Raw genomic sequence first — 19,766 nt, 5'->3', positions numbered from 1 at the left:
GGGAGGTATATATTACTAACAATAGGTCTCAGTTTTAAATCCTCTTCCCATCTGTTGTAATACGACTACAGATTAAGTGCACGCTTCGTTAGATAAGAAAAAAGAGAATAGATTTATTGACCATTAATATGCTAACTAGTGTAGAAATGAACAGTTTTGTTAGATGACAATATTAGAGATTATAACGATTAATTTACTTAATTAATTTGTAACTAGTTTAGATCCCGTGCGAATGCATGGATTTTTAGATCGTGATATATAAAGAAATTAACATATACGGAGTAATAATTAAAGTTTTAATTTTGTGTTAATGGTCGACAAATAAATATAATATTTAAGATACAGTTTTGGTTAAAAAGTAATTATAATATGAGTAAAATATATAGACGCCTTACAATCTAACATATACCGTATAAATATTCACACGTAAAATAATAGATAATTTAAAGTTCTTTGGTAGAATATATTTTGTATAAATATTCACAAATAAGAATTATATATAAGGTAGGCCAACATTTCTATGGAATATAGAAGAAGCAAAAATATTAAGCCCAAAACGTGAGAATAATTACCTAACATATTAAGGGCTAATTTATACACTACTACAAAAAATGTCAAAGAAACCATTGGAATATAGCCAAAGAGACCATTATAGAGATGGTCTCAAGGTCAAAGGTCTCTTAGGGTAAGAGACCATGCAAAAAAAATGATGTCTTTGTTTCAAGGTTAGAAACCAATGTTAGGAGTTAGATGATTTCTTTGGTAGCAGGAGAAATAATCACCAAAGTAAGAAAAATGGTTTCTTATCTAAATTTTAAACACCTTGTTATGAAGATAGATGGTTTCTTATCTTACTACTAGATACCTTGTTAAAGAGATACATGGTTTCTTATCTAAGTACTAGACACCTTGTTATAGAGATATATGGTTTCTTATCCTAAATTAATAATCATCTAATTATTTATATATTATACGCCTTATTATACAATTAATCTCATTTTTTTTTCCAAAATCATCATACACAGTACGCAAAAGTAGAAATCAAATGATTTTCAAAAATCATCATATTATATATATTGATGCAAAAATATTTTCAAATTTACAACTTGAAGCCCAATGTATTTTGTGTCACTAATTGTTTAACACCCAAAAATTAGCATATTTGCCAAAAAATTACCAAATAATGTAGCTAGCTCATTAACTAACTTCTAAACCATCCTCCTCGTCCTCTACTTCTTTGTGCTTGAGAACAAATGTGGTCCACATATCTCTAACCTCATCAATCATTTGTTGCTCATACGTCTTCGGAACATCCTTAAAATACTACAAAAAAAAAAAGCATTAGGAAAACAATTAGTACAATTGTTTACATGTGCAGTTTGGTAACAAACCACGCCAAAACAATTAAGACGTAGTTCAACATTCTAATATCGCAACAGACAAGAAAATAATGTGGTTCATATAAGCCAAAGCACTTGGAGGTTATCCAACACAGCTTCACCCTAGCCTAGCTGCAGCTAAAGCTATGTAGGCTGAACATCATCCTTAGATCCCTCGACCCCCTAGTTCTACTCTTAACAACTTTCATCCAAGAATCAATATACCAATAACATCAAAAACTCATCAACACAAAACTCACAATACAAATTCATCTTGTAGCTATAAAGACAAACATAAAATCTACAATCTAGCGAGTCATACCTGATCAGGAATCACTTGGTGTCTATTTGCAATTGCTTCGAGCATATAACGACAAACATAAAATCCACAATCTAGCGAGTCAACTGGTTGTCGAGGGCACTGATACAAAAAATCAGAATTCCAATGAACTTTAAATTTGATAAAAGTAATGAAAAATCGTCCAATTTATTATGTATATGCATCAAAAAATAAAATGCACTTATAAAGAATATACATAAATTGCTTAACGAACATACCAATGGTTTCCTCCACTTAATAAGTGGTTTCCTTTTCAGTTTCTTAATGTCCTTTCGATGTTCCAGGCTAAACTTTATGATTCCTCTAAATAATTGTAACAAAATTAGATATCTAAAGTAGTGTACGATAACATTAAAGAGGTGATTTTGTTTTATTGTTACATACTCATTGATAATCTCTTCAGCGAATTGAGAGATCTCATTTTCAGAACCCGAAGGATTAAGCCACCAGACTATTCCATTCCATGGACTAATAACAGCTAGCATCCAATGACGACTGTATACAAAAGAGTAGTGAAGTAAATGTAGAACAATCAAACACATCATAAAAAGTTGTTACTAAATCAGTAAAGCACTAAGTGTTTACTTACTTTTCATGAAAAGGAGCAAAGAACGTTTGATTAATATTCAAACCTTCATTCCAACCAAAGACACGAGCTAAGTAGTCGATGCGCTCCCCCTTTTCCAACAGTGATAAGGGTGATAGATAGTTGACGTCACAAAATCCATACATTCCGGAAACACTCTCTTTATGACATTTTTCACTTAAGTACCTTGTACGCATAAAAGAAAAAATCGACTAAACATAATTAGCAATAAAATACACACAATATATAATGTCCTAAACTGAGTAGCGAGGCACTTACTTCATAAAAATGGATATGTGATTTGCTCCAATCTCTCTCTGAAAACACCAATCAAACATATCTTCATAGTTAAGTTCAACATCAATGGAAAAATAACAGACACTTGTAGGGATTGGAACTATGATTTTTTCATCATTTTTTTTCATAACCATAGCTTCGTTCTTTAAAACACGCAATAAATCAGTGGTTAACTTAGCTCGATCCTTATCAGTTATAATGTACTTTCGAGAGCATGATCCTTGAGATGAACACGATCGTGGGGATGTGGTGGTAAACTGATTTTTTGGTTGGAGATCAGCTTTAGCAGTTTCATCATCATCCTGCATTCTCAAAAAATAAAATTAAATGACGTGGCAACTTGTTTCAGAATATGTAAAGCAGTACTTAGTTATGCTAATATGCATTTACCATGTTTCTTGGAAAAATCAAATGACTTGGCCACTTGACAAAGCTGTGTATGGCTTGAACAACTACGGTAAATTCCTCGGTAGGACATGGCAAAGGTGCACAAGGCATAATAGCTTCTATAATACTCACTCGACGGAAACCAGCTGATAGACTATGACAATGAACTGTCACTTTCTCAGCAGACTCTATGAATACCGTTCCGTTAGCAACAATTTGGTGCCCTTGGTCGCCTTCAATCGCTAAGCAACAATCATTCTCTCCCTAATAATATATATAAAACAAGGTTATTCTATTACTAACACCTTTAATCAAATAATAAAAAAAAATGTTTACTACCTCCAGAAATATAGAACGATTACGGCTAGATTGAAGCTGAAAGTTATTGTGTGGATTATGTTGCAACTCGTGGCCCATTTTCGTGGCCAAGGAACACGATAAGGTTCAGTCTCCACACGATAAGGTTCAGTCTCCTCCACTAGAAGCCTTTCTTGATGATTAGGACGGGAGACTCTGTCATCTTTGCACCCTTGGCGAAGTCCAAAACTAGCAGTCAACAATTGGGTGAATGAAACCCCTTCGTCTAACACAGAAGCGTCTATCTGGCCATTAGCACCAGTAGTTTGGACATCAAAACCATTAGCTTGGTTACCAACATGGCCTATGAAAGGATTAGATCGAGTGCTTAGGTTAATCCTGGTGACGAAAAAAAACCAAACGACCGAAGCGTCAAACGGCCATTAGCACCGATGGTTTGGACATTAAAACTCGTAGCTTGGTTACCAACATGGCCTATAAAAGGAATAGATCGAGTGTCGTTTAACCCTGGCTGACCAAAAGAACCAAACTGACCAGAAGCGTCTAACTGGCCATTAGCATCAGTAGTAATGGCTGGAAATCGTCTCAATTGTTCTTCGTTTAAGTTTGACAAAACAAAAGAGGCCAAAAGATTGTGTTGGTTTTTCACAGCTACCAATTCCGACGTCAAATTATTAATTTGAGTGTGCAAATGGCTAGGTGGGATCGGTTTGTTATAGCCAAAATACTCTTTGTTTGTGATCCCAGATCCTACAGCGACAACTTGACCTCCTCGTTCGGGCTTCTTTAATGCTCTAGCTAAAATATCATCTCGGCCACTGGATCCTATTCCTCCATCTTGGGATTGTGCCATCAATGTTCTCTGACACAAACAATAGATAATTCAAGCAATTTAGTAGTAAATTATAAGATACGAGTTTTGGCGATATGAAATAATGCACAAATAATTCTTACAATTTCTTCACCAACTTTCAGATCTGTTGGATTGTTAAAGATTATATGACCATCATCATTAACATCAGAATGAGCTTTAATCCACACTAAATGTCGAGGAACTTCCGTGAAATGGATTTTTTTTTTCAGGAGCTCTTGTTCCTAAAATTAAATAGCGGCTTGTCAAACATAAGATTAGCATAAAAGTAGGTATCGTAATCGTTCTACACTCACCACCATGAACTGATGCACAACAATGATCTTAAAAGATTATACAGTGTAAAAATAAGGACAACCAAAACACGTTCTAACAACAAAACCACGAAGTTAGCTTTATGAAAACTTACAACTTGTTCCTCAAAATACTGGTACCCACGTCTTCCTCCTCGATAGCTTGAATTCTTTAATTGTGATTTTTCCCGAAACTTGGCACTTATTGCCTTTGCATAACATAATGAAACAAAGTTAGAGAAAGAGAATTTGTATGTTCATTAAATACGAAATCTATAATAGCAAAGCTTATATAATAAAATTACTCTAAACTCGGGAGTAGTATAAGTGGCAGTGAATTTGTCCCAAACAGGTTGATGTATCCAACGGTATTTCCATGGCCTCTTTTTTCTAATCTCTCCATCAGATTTGTATAACCAATACTTTCTTAATCTAGTCTTGAAAGCATTCCATCTTTTACTGGCTCGTGTTAGGATCCACTTTCTACGATCTTCTCGTACTATGAACCCTTTCTGCACATTATTTTTATGGTAATTAAAATAAGTTTGTAATAAATAACTTTCTTAATATAAGCAGTTTTGTGATGAATTCTTTCTTACCGCGATGAACTCATAAACCTCATCTAACTTAGCTTGTGGAACGTCCGGCCACTTTCTATAGTTGATGGATACTCGTTCACGAGCAACAACGCCGATGTATGTGGAAAATGAGGTTTTGTGGTCCCCAAATGGCACGTTTCTGCTATTCCACTGCAAGGGAATTTTAGTATTACTATCAATCGCCTTCCCAACTAATGCCAACACAGTACGACCCCTCTCATATTCACGATTTTCGTTCTCAGCATCAGATTCAGGGTCTGATTCTGAATCATTTCGACGTTGATGAGCTTGTTTGTTCTTTTTTGCCATAAACCTGTGCATAAAATTTATAAACTACTCAGAACCAATTCATATCATACAAACATAAATGAACTTCGTACTCATTTTACGATTTGATACCATTTTGAAATTATGGAGTGAACTATATCTTCTCCTTATGGATGTGACCTAGACCTTTACTGGTGTTTAACACTCGAAAACACAGAAGGTCACACTACTACTTTACAATTAATTATCAACTTCTATTACTTAGTGGCATCATTTTTTATTAATCAACTCATAGTCAAATACTAAATAAATTGCATAAAGTTCAACATCATAAGGAGGTAATTAATTACACCACTTGAAAACTAAACATCATAAGCAAGCCAAATACTAAACGAATTGATAGCATTTCTAGTCTTATTACTAGCAGGCCAAATACTAAACGAAATGAAAAATGCCCATATAAACCCTCTTTATTTTTCATTTCTATTCCTTTGAATCTCAATTCCCCATCGTTCAATCGAATATGTTCAACATCATTTCCTTCCTTAAATTCCCATATAAACCCTCTTTGTTTACCTTTCTTAGATCGACCCATCAAAAAACTATTTCCCAAAGTCGGGAATTTCCAATGTAATTCCGGTTTTACAGACACTTCAATATCTCAGTACTAATTTATTGTTGTTAAAGTCGCCATTTTCAATGTAAAGATTGGATCTTTGTGGTTTCTATCTTTGAAAACAAGCATAATTGCATCCCATCAATTAATAAGGAAAACAAAGCTTATTTATACAAAAAAATGAAGAAAGGGGACTCACCTGACAGAAAATCGCGACGGCTGATGAGTAGGTTGGCGATGGCAGGTTGTGGATGGCAAAAATGACCGAGGATTTGGAGAGTATAGAGTAGAAGTTGAGTAGTAATTGGGTTTTCTAGGGTTCAAGAGAGAGTTGGGTGATGGATTTTTTTTCTTTTATGTTTCTAATGATAATTGACTATCCTTATTCTACTTTAATATTTTTTTCAAAAAAGTCAAAAAAATTACTTTGTACGGAGTAGTAGTCTAGTAGTAATGGCGCCATTTTATATGTACCAAAATATATAATTGCGCCAATTTTTTCACATAAGAAACCAGCTTTTTTATGATGGTTTCTTTGTTATGTATATTGAGTGGGGCACACACAACTTAAGAAATCATTTTTCTTTATGGATTGGTTTTTCTGAGATAAGACACCATTTAAACACTTACATGGTTATTTATTGATGATTTCTTATCTACATGTTGTAGTAGTGATAGCTGAAGTAATTTGAGCGGGAAAATTCTTAAATTCGCCTATTCTTTTAGTAAATAGAGGATTTAATGATAAAATCTATGATTATTAGAATCAAGTTAATTAGCAACTTAGTTTGGAATTTAATATTTATGATCATTTATTAGTAAATAAAATAGAATTTTTTGGAAACTTTTTTTATAAGACGGGAAAGTTTATAGTTGTGTTATTCTTTTAGTATATAGGAAATTCGGGCAAATTCACATATTGAAGGAATGGAGGAAATATACGGTCTTCCAATATACATATTGTAATAATAGATTCACTCATTATGTCATTCTTTTAGCTATAAAAAAAATTCACACATGTACTATCTTGACAGTTAATGATAATTTTGTTAATGAGATATGTTGGTCAAATGTGCTATTATCCCCATTTGCTATTTAAATTTGTTATGAGTAAATACAAGAGTTTATATAGCTACACATAGGTCAAAAGGAAAACCTAAAATACTACAAAATAGGAGAAAACTAAGCTAACAACTAACAATAAGATTTACAGTAGCTAACAATTAGGAAGACTAATATCAAGAAGTTAGTTGCGTAAGATATTTCCAACAATTAAGGAGTTGGTTGATGTATATCTTTGACATTCCCGCTCAAGATGGACGGTCTTTGACGGAGTCCAATCTTGCTAGATAATTCAAAAAAGCGCGGTTTGTGAAGCGGTTTAGTTAACGTGTCTGCCAACTGATCGGTGCCATTGATATGTTGTACCTGAATGGAGCCTTGTCGAACCTGTTCTTTGACGAAATGAAACGAGAGTGCAAGGTGCTTTATTCTAGAATGGAATACAGGATTCGCTGAATAGTTCGTGGCACTCAAATTGTCACAAAAAATCGTGGGAGCATGGAGTTGAGTTAATCCAAGCTCTTGGAGAAGCGAGTGTAACCAAAGCAATTCGGAAGTAGTGTTATTTATAGCACGAAATTCCGCTTCCGTCGAGGATAAAGATAGGGCCCGTTGCTTCTTGGAAGACCATGAAATTAGATTTCGACCAAGGTAGACTAGGTAGCCGGAAGTGGACACAAAATCATTTGGATCGCCTCCCCAATCCGCGTCACAAAACGCATGAAGACCGAGAGGGGAGGACTTTGTGAATTGTATGCCTAGGTAAAGTGTGCCCCTAAGATAACGGAGGAGCTGTTTGAGAGCAGACCAGTGAGACGAGGTGGGGTGATTGAGGAATTGAGCTAGTTTATTGACGGGAAACGCAATGTCGGGTCGAGTGAGTGAGAGATATTGAAGACTACCAACGAGGGCGCGGTAGTCAGTCTCATTTTCGATTGGTTGGGAGGGTTCTTTAACTAGTGGAAGGTGGGATATATAACATGGGTGTAGAGGCAGGCTTGCATTCTTGCATATTGTATTTATGCAGTAGGTCGGATAAATACTTGGTCTGATTTCAATTCCCAAGAAGTAAGACAGCGGTCCTAAATCTTTAAGGGAGAATTTGGCCGAGATTTGTGTAATAAATGTGTTAATATGAGATAGGTTCGGTCCAGTGACGATAATATCGTCTACCTAAACGAGCACAAATAGTCGAGTGTGTTCGGTGTTGTAGATAAATAAAGACGTTTCTGAGATAGAGTTTTTAAAACCAAATTGAATGAGATAGTTTTTGAGTTCGGTATACCATGTCCTTGGAGCTTGTTTGAGACCGTAGATGGCCTTGTTGAGCTTGCAGACGTAATCGGGTTTGTCGAAATTCACAAAACCAGGGGGTTGTGTCATGAATACCGTGTCAGTAAGATTCCCTTGAAGGAACGCATTGTTGATATCAATTTGATGTAGGTGCCAACCATTTGTTACAGCGAGAGTAAGAATAAGGCGTATTGTGGTCGGTTTTATGACGGGACTAAAGGTCTCTGAATAGTCAAGGCCGGGTCGTTGATGGAACCCTTTAGCAACTAAGCGAGCTTTGTGTTGCTTAAGACTGCCATCGGGATTATACTTAATTCGAAATAGCCATTTACATCCAACAACATTAGGAGCAAGGTTACGTGTTACGAGTGTCCATGTTTGGTTACGGAGTAGCGCATCATGTTCATCAACCATTGCAGCTCGCCACTTAGGATCAATGAGAGCTTGCTTGGTCGTAGTGGGAGTAACATGAGAGCTAGGTAGGGTCGCGGCTTTGGCATACTTGGGATTGGGTTTGACAATGTTGTTGCTTAGTCGGGTAATGGCGCGGGTAGGAGGTGGTGGAGGAGGCGGTGGGGGAGGTGTTGGGCTGGAGGCAGAGGAGGTGGTGGATGGAGGCGAGGTGGTAGTGGGCGAGGGTGTAGCAGTGGGGGTTTGGGTGGGGGTGGTGGTTTGTACTGGATGTGGAGGCGGTAGTGGCAGGAGAAGAAGGAGGGGAGGTCGTGGCAGGGGAAGAAGGCGTGGGAGATCGTGGGGAGGTATGGGGGATTGAGGGGTGGTCACGGGTGGTAGGGAGTCGATAATTGGGATGGTAAGGTCACACCATTGAGAGGGAGAAAGTGAGGATGAGACGGGTTGTTTTACAAGATCAGAATATGGAAATTCGGTTTCAACAAACCTCACATGTCGAGAAGTGTAAAGCTTTTTAGTTGAAGGATCAAAGCACAAATATGCACTTTGGGTGGTGGAGTAACCAACAAAGACGCAGGGGGTGGATTTCGGTTCAAGTTTGTGATTTGTGTACGGTCGGAGCCATGGGTAACAAAGACATCCGAATGAATGAAGTTTTTGATAATTAGGTTGTTGTTGAAAAAGGAGTTTGTAAGGGGTTTCATTGTGAATGGTGATTGATGGTAGGCGATTAATAAGGTACGTAGCGATGGAAAAAGCATAGGGCCAAAAGGTCATGGGCAGCCGAGCATGGGTAAGGAGTGCGAGCCCGGTTTCAACAATGTGTCGGTGACGACGTTCAAAGAACCCCGTTGTGTTCGGGAGTGTGTGGTGGGGAGGTTAAGTGTGTGACTCCATCGTCAAGGAGGGAAGGGTTTAATTTCTTGTATTCGCCACCGTTATCAGAGTAGAATTGGCGAATAGGTTTGTTAAAGAATTTTTCAATTATGGCTTTAAATCGATGGAATGTGGTGAATGTGTCGGATTTTTTCTTTAATGGGTAGAGCCAAAAATAATGGGTATAATGATCAACAAAAATAATATAATATTTGTAGGAGTCATGGGACATAATAGGTGCGGTCCAAAAGTCGGAGAAAATAAGGTCTAGAGGGGCGTGTGATACAAGGGAAGAGACGGAGAAAGGAAGTTTGTGACTTTTATTAATTAAGCATGCATTACAGTGCGAAAATTGGGAAATGCGAAAATTAAATTGCGAACTTAATAATTTTAAAACAAAGAATTGAAGGGTGTCCTAGACGATGGTGCCACAAGGTGCTCGAAGGGTTTACTGACTACATGGGCTCGGGGTTGGGAGGTTGGAGGAGTCCACTGGTATGAGCCGTCGGTGAAGCGGCCATGGAGGAGAACTCGGCCTGTTTTAAGGTCCTTGAAACAAAAAGAAGAGTGTGAGAAACAAAGTAAAGCATTATTATCTTTGCAGAATTGAGATACGGAAAGTAAAGGGCGAGAAATCGATGGAACTACAAGAACATTAGTAAAATGAAGGGTGTGAGAGAGAGTTGAGAGAGAGAATGAACCATGGTGAGTAATGGGGAGAGTTAAGCCGTCCCCAATTACTAGATCGTCTGGTCCATCATAAGCGGTGTAAAGCGCAAGTGTGTCGAGATCGTTGGTTACATGATGAGAGGCCCCGCTATCAATGAGATAAGAGGTGGAGGGTTGGGTCGAGGTAGTAGCAGTGTGGGCATAAGGGCGAGTTTGTTTCTGCGGTGGTGGTGGGAAGACAACATTGGGATAATCGCGTTTAAAGTCGGGACAATCCCTAATGACATGACCAACATCCCTACAATACGACACTTCGCTTTAAAGGGTTTAGGTTGGGAGTCGGTGTGGTAGGGCTACGGGTTTGGGTCCGGTGGTGATTGTGGGTACGGTTTTGATGGTAGTGATTGGGTGGGTTGGATTGGTGGTAATAGCGGGGTTGGGTTTGGGCATAGGTGCGAGTTGCAGCGTGGGCCGATGGAGCAAAGGTGGTGGCGGAGGGTTTGTGCTTGACAGTGAGTTCATGTTGAATCAATTTCTCATGAAATTGTTCAAACGAAATGGGAACATCACGGGCTCGGACCGTATGGATGACGGACTTGTATAACTCGGGATCAAGGCCACTGATAATTTGGGAAGTGATGTCTTCGGGATCCATTGGCTTCCCGAGTTGGGCTAGTTGAGTGGTACATGCTTTGATGGCAAGCATGTATTCGAAACAGATTTGGTCACCAAGGGTTATGTTACGGAGTCGATCCTTAAGTTGAAGGATATGACCGCGTGACGGATTGGCGTAAGTGGTAGCAAGGGTGGTCCATGCTTCGTGGGATGTGGTAGCGTCAAGGAGAAGGGACGAAACCGACTCATCGAGGGTGCCAGCAACGGCACCGAGGATGAGTTGATCTTGTCGGAACCAAGTCTTGTGGCGGGGTTGGGTGCGGGGTCGGGGTTTGGTTTAGCATCGGTGGGGTTTGGGGTCACGGTTTCAGGCGGTTGTGGGAGTGTGCCGTCAAGGTATGAAAAGAGGCCATAGCCTTTAAGAAGACGGGTTATTTGGTAGCTCCATGAGTGATATGTGGTGGCCGTGAGTTTGGTGTAGTGAGGAAACGAGATTGATAGGAGTGGTTTGGTGGGTTCGTCAATGTTCGGGATGAAGTTGTTGTTGGATGCCATGGATGAGTCGAAGAAAGGAGGGTGATGGCAGGTTGTATGAAAGTCGATATTAGGATCGATGAAGAACCTGATACCATATAAGATAATTGATTGAGTTGATGAATAATTGTATATTAATATGAGTAAATACAAGAGTTTATATAGCTACACATAGGTCAAAAGAAAAACCTAAAATACTATAAAATAGGAGAAAACTAAGCTAACAACTAACAATAATATTTACAGTAGCTAACAATTAGGAAGACTAATATCAAGGAGTTAGTTGCGTAAGATATTTCCAACAATTAAGGAGTTGGTTGATGTATATCTTTGACATTATGTTAGTTGCCATATAATCCTCTCGTCTAAATCATCTGTTTACCTTTGATTACAGTTCTACTTACAAAGAATATAATAAGTAAACAAATGATTAAGACAGAAGAAATATACTGATAATTATGTGAAGAGGGTCAAGGGGATATAGTCATTAATTTGATGAACCAACCTATATAGGTATGAATTTAATTAACTGATACTTCTTGTTTACATGCAGATGCAACCACGCTTTAATTTAACAGTAGAGGATGTCGTGAGAGATCTGCGTTCGATTTTCTAGTAGAGTTGTCTTACTCGTTTCTTTCTTCGCCTTTAGCAAATTTGGTTTTGTTAAAATTCCTAAGCTAGTTAGGTAAATTTGGTATACTATATACCGTACACCTTTTATCTTTTATGTTTTCTCATCTTGGTACTGTTATTGAAATTGCAATGGTGTATCTTTTATTTTAATTTATATGGTGTAGACTTTTATGTTTTATTTGGGCTAAAAATGTAGCTTAGCGTTGTAAACAATAATTATAGGATCTTAATTGCAGCGATAATTACTGATAGATACATACATGGAGTAGTCATTAGATCTGATGAGGAGATTTCTTAAGAACAATAAGAAGATGAATCCTAATGTTTTGCCTTCTCCTGCCTTCCTTAGTCTCTAATTCTCTTTCTGTGTGTTTTCACTCAATTAATATGAATTAGGTTAAAACCACAAACAGGTGTGATCTATTTATATAGGTGGCAGGAGGGGCTTAAATAGATAAGCGGGCCTAATATGTTAATGGCCTGTAAACATTAACCGTAATCCACTTATTCTATTACTCCCAAAAAAAACCCGAAACATTATTTCTAATCGTTTCTAATTAAAGTGACTGACATCAGTAATTAGGTCCACATAATAGAGAATTAATAATTCTTACATTCTCCCACTTGGACCATATTATCGACCAAACATAATGTCACGCATAAGTAGAACCATAAGACGCGTAAACGGCCAAATGAACACATAATGGGTTTGTCTTAATTACCCTGGTCATTCCGAACAACTGGTTGAGTCATGGCGGAAACACTACTATACAAGAGAAGTGGTCCTTCCATGTACTACGGACCGATCGTTTAGAATAATCAGTCTGTACAAGGATCAAACATAATCCCCGATAATGTCCTTGAGGAAAAGAACTGATTCTGTTAATCGTGCAACAACAATGTATACAATAACAATAATACGATACAGAAATTGTTCGGAAATCATCATCATAAGAAAACATAAGTTGATTAATCAAAACATAAGTGTCATCATTACAAAATACTAGCAGGATCCAACATAAATGAAAAGCCTTAATGATTATCCTCCAGGACCCATATCGTAGCATGCTTGAAAATGTCTTTGGAGGTAATCCCTTAGTCAAAGGATCTGCTATGTTAGCACTAGTCATGATGTGCTCAATTGACACGGTGTTTTTCCGAACTTCCTCCTTAACTGATAGGTACTTCATTTCCATGTGCTTTATTCCTTTAGAGTACCTATCATTTTTCGAAAAGAAGACAAATTTGCGGCATTATCACAAAGTAAATTTTCAGCGGCCTTGCAACGGAATTCATAACGCTAAGCCCTGAAAGAAAGTTCCGCAACCATAAAGCTTGAATAGTAGCCTCAAAGCATGCTACAAATTCAGCTTCCATAGTGGATGAGGCGATAATTGTTTGTTTAGCACTCTTCCAGGAGATTGCTTCCCCAGCCAAAGCAAACACATAACCAAAAGTGCTTTTCCTTGAGTCCACACACCCTCCAAAATCTGAGTCAGCATATCCAATAACCTCAAGCTGATCAGTATGTCTATAAGTGAGCATTTTGTTCATTGTTCCCTTTAAGTACCTTAAAACTTTCTTAGCCGCGCTCCAATGACCCATTCCAGGATTGGACTGATATCGACCCAACATACCCACTGCTAAACTTATGTCAGGTCTTGTACAGACTTGTGCATACATTAAGCTTCCAACCAGAGATGCATAAGGAAAGTTTTTCATGGCATTTCATTCTAGTTCAGTCTTAGGACACATACTCAAGCTGAACTTATCCCCTTTCTGAATAGGAACATCATTGGGATTACATTTTACCATGTTAAATCTTTCTAAGACCTTCATGATATAGGCTTTCTGAGACAATCCTAATGTCCTTTGTGATCTGTCTCGAGATATTTCCACCCCGATCACATAGGACGCCTCTCCCATATCCTTCATCTCAAGTTGCTTGATAGGAAATCTTTAGTTTGACGTAGTAGTCCCAAATCACTGCTCGCGATAAGTATGTAATCGACATATAAGACCAAAAATGCAAACTTACTCCCACTGATCTTCAGGTAGATACACTGATCAACAGTGTTTTCTTGAAACCCAAAGGAGGTAATGGTATTATGGAACTTAATATACCATTGCCGAGAAACTTGCTTAAGCCCATAAATGGATTTCTTTAATATACAAACTTTGTCCTCTTTGCCATCAATAACGAAGCCTTCAGGCTGAGCCATGTAGACTTCTTCTTCCAAACTCCCATTCAAGGATGCCGTTTTCACATCCATTTGATGTAGCTCTAAGTCAAAATGAGCTACTAAAGCTAATATAATCCGTAAAGAATCCTTCTTAGAAACTGGAGAGAAGGTTTCATTATAATCAATGCCTTCTTTCTGATTAAAGCCTTTAGCTACCAGTCTGGCTTTATGTCGTTCAATATTACCTAAGGAGTCGCGCTTGGTCTTAAAGACCCACTTGCAGCCGACAGCCTTATGACCTATTGGTAAATTGACCAACTCCCAGACCTCATTCTTAGCCATAGACTCCATCTCTTCTTTCATGGCATTAATCCATTTATCGGAATTATTAACGTTCATATGTTGTGAAAACGTAACCGGATCAGTATCCATACTAATGTCAAATTCACATTGTTGTAGATATATTTCATAGTCATCTGGAATAGCTGACCTTCTAGGTCTTGTGGACCTTCTTAATACTATTTCAGTCTTTGTATCAACAACCTCGGTGGCGATGTTATCATTCGGTGTGAAGGGTTATCAACATTAGGTTCCACAATATCGACTGAGTCAACATTATCATTATGTGGAACTTCATCAATAAAAATTGGGGGCAAAGGAACTGGAATTGCCACCCTAACTTCATTGACGACGACATCCCTTACCTGATCACTCCCACTAACTTCGCCATTCTCAAGGAATTTGGCATTTCCGGTTTCAACAATTCTAGTCTTGTGTGTAGGACAGTAAAACCTATACCCTTTGGACTTTTCTGGATAGCCGATAAAGAACCCACTAATGGTTCTAGGATCAAGCTTTCTTTCATGTGGATTATAAATGCGTGCCTCTACTGGGCATCCCCATACATGTAAGTGTTGAAGACTCGGTTTCCACCCTTTCCACAGTTCAAATGGTGTCTTTGAAACAGCCTTACTGGGAACCCGGTTTCCAACATACACAGCAGTCATAAGGGCATGCATCCACAACTTCATGGGTAGATTGGTATTACTCATCATTGTCCTCACAGCCTCTAATAGGGTCCGATTATGCCTCTCAAAGAACACCATTCATCCATGGAGAACCAGGAGTTGTGTACTGAGGGACAATACCCAAACTTTCAAGGAGTTTTGCAAAAGGACCAGGATGTTGTCCTGATTCATCATATTTGTCATAATACTCACCACCCCTATCTGACCTTATGATTTTCACTTTCTTTCCTAATTGTCTTTTCACCTCCTTAATGTAAACCTCTAAAGCATCTACTGATTGAGATTTTTCATGCAAAAGGTAAAGATAACAATAACGTGAATAATCGTCGATAAAAGTGATGAAATATTTCTCTCCGCTCATGGAGGGAACATCAAATGGACCACATATGTCTGTATGTATAATCTCTAAAAGAGCAGTGCTTCTTGTGGACCCTTTCTTAGTGTGTTTGGTTTGCTTACCCTTAATGCATTCCACACACGTCCCAAAATCCGTAAAATCAAGAGAAGGTAGTATATTGTCTTTAACTAACATGCTCATCCTTTCTTTTGAAATATGGGCCAAACGTTTATGCCACAAGAAAAAGGAACTTTCATTAGACCTTCCACGTTTCGAACTAACATTATTATGTTGGGAAACATTATGAGAAACACAAAGAGATTCTGAAAACAATTTATCTAAATAAATACGATACAATCCGTTTTCCAAAATCTCAGAACCAATAAAAACATTGTCTCGAAACATACTGAAACAACCTTGTCCAAAACTTAATCTAAAACCATAATTATCTAACTTAGAAACTGAAATTAAATTGCGTCCGAAAGAGGGAACATAAAGTGTATCCTCCAAATTCAACTTAAATCCAGTGCTTAATTCCAAGCTAAACCTTCCAATGGCTTCTACGGAGGCTTTATCTTTATTCCCCATGTATAAGGAGGCCTCATTTGGCTTTATGGTTCTTGTCGTAAGGAATCCCTGCAGGGAATTCGAAACATATACATTAGAGCCCGAATCTAGCCACCATGTATTAGAAGGAACTTTAGCATAATTTGATTCAAAACATACTAAAGCCAAAGGCTTACCCTTCTTTTCGAACCAATTCTTACGCTTTATGCAGTCATTCTGAAAGTGCCCAGGTTTCTTACAGAAAGAGCAACTTTCCTGCTTCTTAATATCCTTCTTTATGCCAGATGCAGACAGCTTATCAGAAGGGCCAGACTTCATGCCTTTTCTGTTTCCAAACTTACCTTTAGATTTCCCGCTTTCATGATGCACATGATGTGCTTGGGATAAGCCAGTACTCTTACTTGAGGCATCAGCCTCATCTTTCTGTTTGATTCTTGCTGCTTCCTGAACCAGTTTATTGGTCAATTCATTGACACTCCAAATTTCTTTAACAGTGTTGTAATGAAGATGGAAAGCATCTAACTTATCAGGCAGAGAGTTGATGATAAACTGGGCGAGGAACGGATCCTCAACTTTCATGCCCAGTTTTCCCAACTTAGCTCCCAGATTCGTGATGTGTAACACATGCTGCTGCATGGTGGTCACACTCTCATTATACTTAGCAGTGGTAAGTTCAGACATAAGTCTTCCTGCTACCGCTTTATCGGTAGTCTGAAAGCGTTCCTTAATGATTTGCATGTACTTATTGGTTGTGTTACAGCCTGTCTCCGAAATGGAAGGCTTAATGTTTGGTGCAGTGGTAAGACGTAAAAACTTTTGGCAAAGACTATCAGATTTCTTCCACCAGTTATATTCTTCAAGTACTTCTTTACTCGCATCGTGTCGTTCACCGGAGTCGTCCCAATAAGCACTTGATCGAGTTCAAGGATCCCTAAATAGAACTCGAGATGCTCTTTCCATTCTGAGTAATTAGTACCATCAAGTTGTGGAACTTCTTGGACACAGTTATTGAGAGAGCTTTGCAACGGTACTGCATTATGAACAATGCTCAAAACATTAGGCTTTGAGTTTAACACACAATATCAATTATGAATAAGACTTGAAACTTAAATGAGTAATTCACAAACATTCATTAGGCAAGTATAGTATCTGTGGACAACCTACACATGCTTAATTGCATAATCGAATATACTCTTCTTAATGAGTGTTTCACTTTAACGTCAGGTTACCTGTGGGTAAAACCTTAATACAAGTTAATTTACCCCTTTAGATGATTAGTCGGATATTCACTACATAATTTGAGTCCACTGTGGTGAACCTCAACCTAATGTGAATGTCCAATATGATTCCTTTATGAGACTTGATCGCGTACGAGATGAAATCACTGTGGTGAATTTCAACTCGTCATAATGCGAATGTCTCTTTCATTCGATATCAAAACTATATATATACATAATTAGTATGTATGCTTACAACAATAATGTGATAATTTATATAAACTTAACTGAGATAATAATATTAATATCATACGAGCATACATAATCAATCATGAGGTATCGTAAACTATAATACGAGAAGGAAACTATTCATGCGGAAGATCTTCGATCGAGTGAAACATTAGCTCGATCGAGAACTATAATCAATAAAACATCTCGATCGAGTGACCTTAATACTCGATCGTGATGTGCACTCTTGATGTATCTCGATCGAGTGAAACATTAATTCGATCGAGTGATGCACTAATTCGATCGATAAAAAATTCCCTCGATCGAGTACTCCTCAAAACCCAGGCGACAGACGAAACGCAATCAACAATCAAAAACATCACACGAATCGAAATAATTCGATTAGGGCAGCGGAAACAATCATAATCAAAGGATATATTTTCAACCATGAATGAAAATAATAACATCATAATTAAAACATTAAATTCATTCAAATTAAAAGACATAATTAAAACATTAATCAGAACTATAACTGCAATCATAATCCTGCTCTGATACCACATGTAAACAATAATTATAGGATCTTGATTGCAGCGATAATTACTGATAGATACATACATGGAGTAGTCATTAGATCTGATGAGAAGATTTCTTAAGAACAATAAGAAGATGAATCCTAATGTTTTGCCTTCTCCTGCCTTCCTTAGTCTCTAATTCTCTTTCTGTGTGTTTTCACTCAATTAATATGAATTAGGTTAAAACCACAAACAAGTGTGATCTATTTATATAGGTGGAAGGAGGGGCTTAAATAGATAAGCGGGCTTAAATAGATAAGCGGGCTTAATATGTTAATGACCTGTAAACAGTAACTGTAATCCACTTATTCTATTACTCCCAAAAAAAACCCGAAACATTATTTCTAACCGTTTCTAATTAAAGTGACTGACATCAGTAATTAGGTCCACATAATAGAGAATTAATAATTCTTACAAGCGTATGATACCCGTAATTTTTTTGGTATTATATTTCACAACAGAGAAATAAAAAAATAAACAGTCAATCTAATTACTTCATAAAAGTTCAAAGTCGCAAGATTTTTTGTATGCAAAAGTTAAGAGAACGGTTGTCCTCATAAAACATTTTAGTAAAATTTAACATGCGCGCTTCTATTAAAATGTAAGAGTATAGTTCATTTTCAACCTGTTCTCGTAGTTTACTACTAAAGAGAACAGTTCCTTTAAAGCTCGTTTTCATAGTGTAGTACGTAAGAGTACAAGTTCTTTTTCAACCGTTCTTGAAACCCCTTCTCGTAGTGTAGGACTTAAGAGTACGATTCTTTACTACACTCGTTCTTAAATGTTACTGTCTTTTATAAGCTCCTATTTTTTGGAATGTCTTTTAATTATTGAACCCTTCCAAATATTTTACATCTTTTTAAAACTTACAACTCGAAAAATACTCCTTAAAATATATTTGTATATACTTAATTTCACTGAAATTCAAGTTTGTTAACAATTTTCTAATATTACTTTGTCGGTCTGTTCCGATCATTTGTTCACCTTTGATTTTGTTATAAAGACTAAGGAAAAGGAAGAGACCACTTGTGGTGGTTGTTACTTATTAGTGAATAACAAGTAGATCATAATGAATGTGTATGATCAATTTACCAATCAAAAACCCTCCTAATATCAAACACAAATTTTTGTTTCAGACGGACACTTTTGGTCTTATTTGTCAGACGGATAAAATGTTGCCATTTTTTAAGAAAATGTAACCAATTAATTCACAAAATGTTATGACTAGAGGTGTCATTTTTTACCCTGAAAATGATGTGAACAATAATGGTAACATGTTATAAAAAAATAACAACATTTTATTGTAAAATGATGACATATTACCCGTCTTATTTCAGACCAAAAGCAATGGTCTTAAGAAAAACGGACTGAATATCAAAAGATAAACAAAATTAACAAATCAATTAGACACCATTAAATGAAATAGGTAAACAAATGATCGTAACAGAAGGAATATAAATTTAAAACAAAATTGATTTTGAAAATGATTGTAATCGGAACTTTTTCTCTTTATAAAGTAAAAGTAAAATTTAATCCTGTTAAGATTATAGAGGGGAAAGTATTGCATAGTAAGGGAATTGTA

General features: G+C 37.1%; 2 protein-coding genes across 3 annotated transcripts; both read right to left on the bottom strand.

The window, feature by feature from the left end:
- Positions 1-1,049: 1,049 nt before the first annotated feature.
- LOC141648027 (uncharacterized) lies at positions 1,050-6,334 on the bottom strand. 2 transcript variants are annotated; one of them, XM_074456442.1, is made up of 13 exons: positions 6,153-6,334; positions 5,071-5,383; positions 4,777-4,983; positions 4,588-4,680; positions 4,262-4,402; positions 3,329-4,169; positions 2,993-3,253; positions 2,585-2,904; positions 2,309-2,491; positions 2,104-2,214; positions 1,938-2,022; positions 1,702-1,800; positions 1,050-1,323 (listed from the first exon to the last, which is right to left on the bottom strand). In XM_074456442.1, exons 6-13 carry the CDS (start codon positions 3,404-3,406, stop codon positions 1,198-1,200), a joined length of 1,263 nt encoding a protein of 420 aa, XP_074312543.1. In that variant the 5' UTR covers positions 3,407-4,169; positions 4,262-4,402; positions 4,588-4,680; positions 4,777-4,983; positions 5,071-5,383; positions 6,153-6,334; the 3' UTR covers positions 1,050-1,197. The 2 variants fall into 2 exon arrangements, with proteins under 2 accessions (XP_074312543.1, XP_074312542.1); XM_074456441.1 differs by lacking the exons at positions 2,309-2,491; positions 2,585-2,904; positions 2,993-3,253 and having other exon boundaries at positions 4,036-4,169; positions 6,153-6,327.
- A 6,936-nt stretch (positions 6,335-13,270) lies between these two features.
- Positions 13,271-13,975, bottom strand: LOC141649681 (secreted RxLR effector protein 161-like). Its single transcript, XM_074458363.1, has 2 exons — positions 13,807-13,975; positions 13,271-13,719 (listed from the first exon to the last, which is right to left on the bottom strand). Exons 1-2 carry the CDS (start codon positions 13,973-13,975, stop codon positions 13,271-13,273), a joined length of 618 nt encoding a protein of 205 aa, XP_074314464.1.
- Between the last annotated feature and the right edge of the window lie 5,791 nt (positions 13,976-19,766).

The sequence above is a fragment of the Silene latifolia genome, chromosome 3 (assembly GCF_048544455.1).
Source record: "Silene latifolia isolate original U9 population chromosome 3, ASM4854445v1, whole genome shotgun sequence".
NCBI lineage: Eukaryota > Viridiplantae > Streptophyta > Magnoliopsida > Caryophyllales > Caryophyllaceae > Silene > Silene latifolia.
The sequence above is the reverse complement of the archived record's forward strand: the minus strand, read 5'-3'. Positions and strand labels throughout refer to the sequence as shown.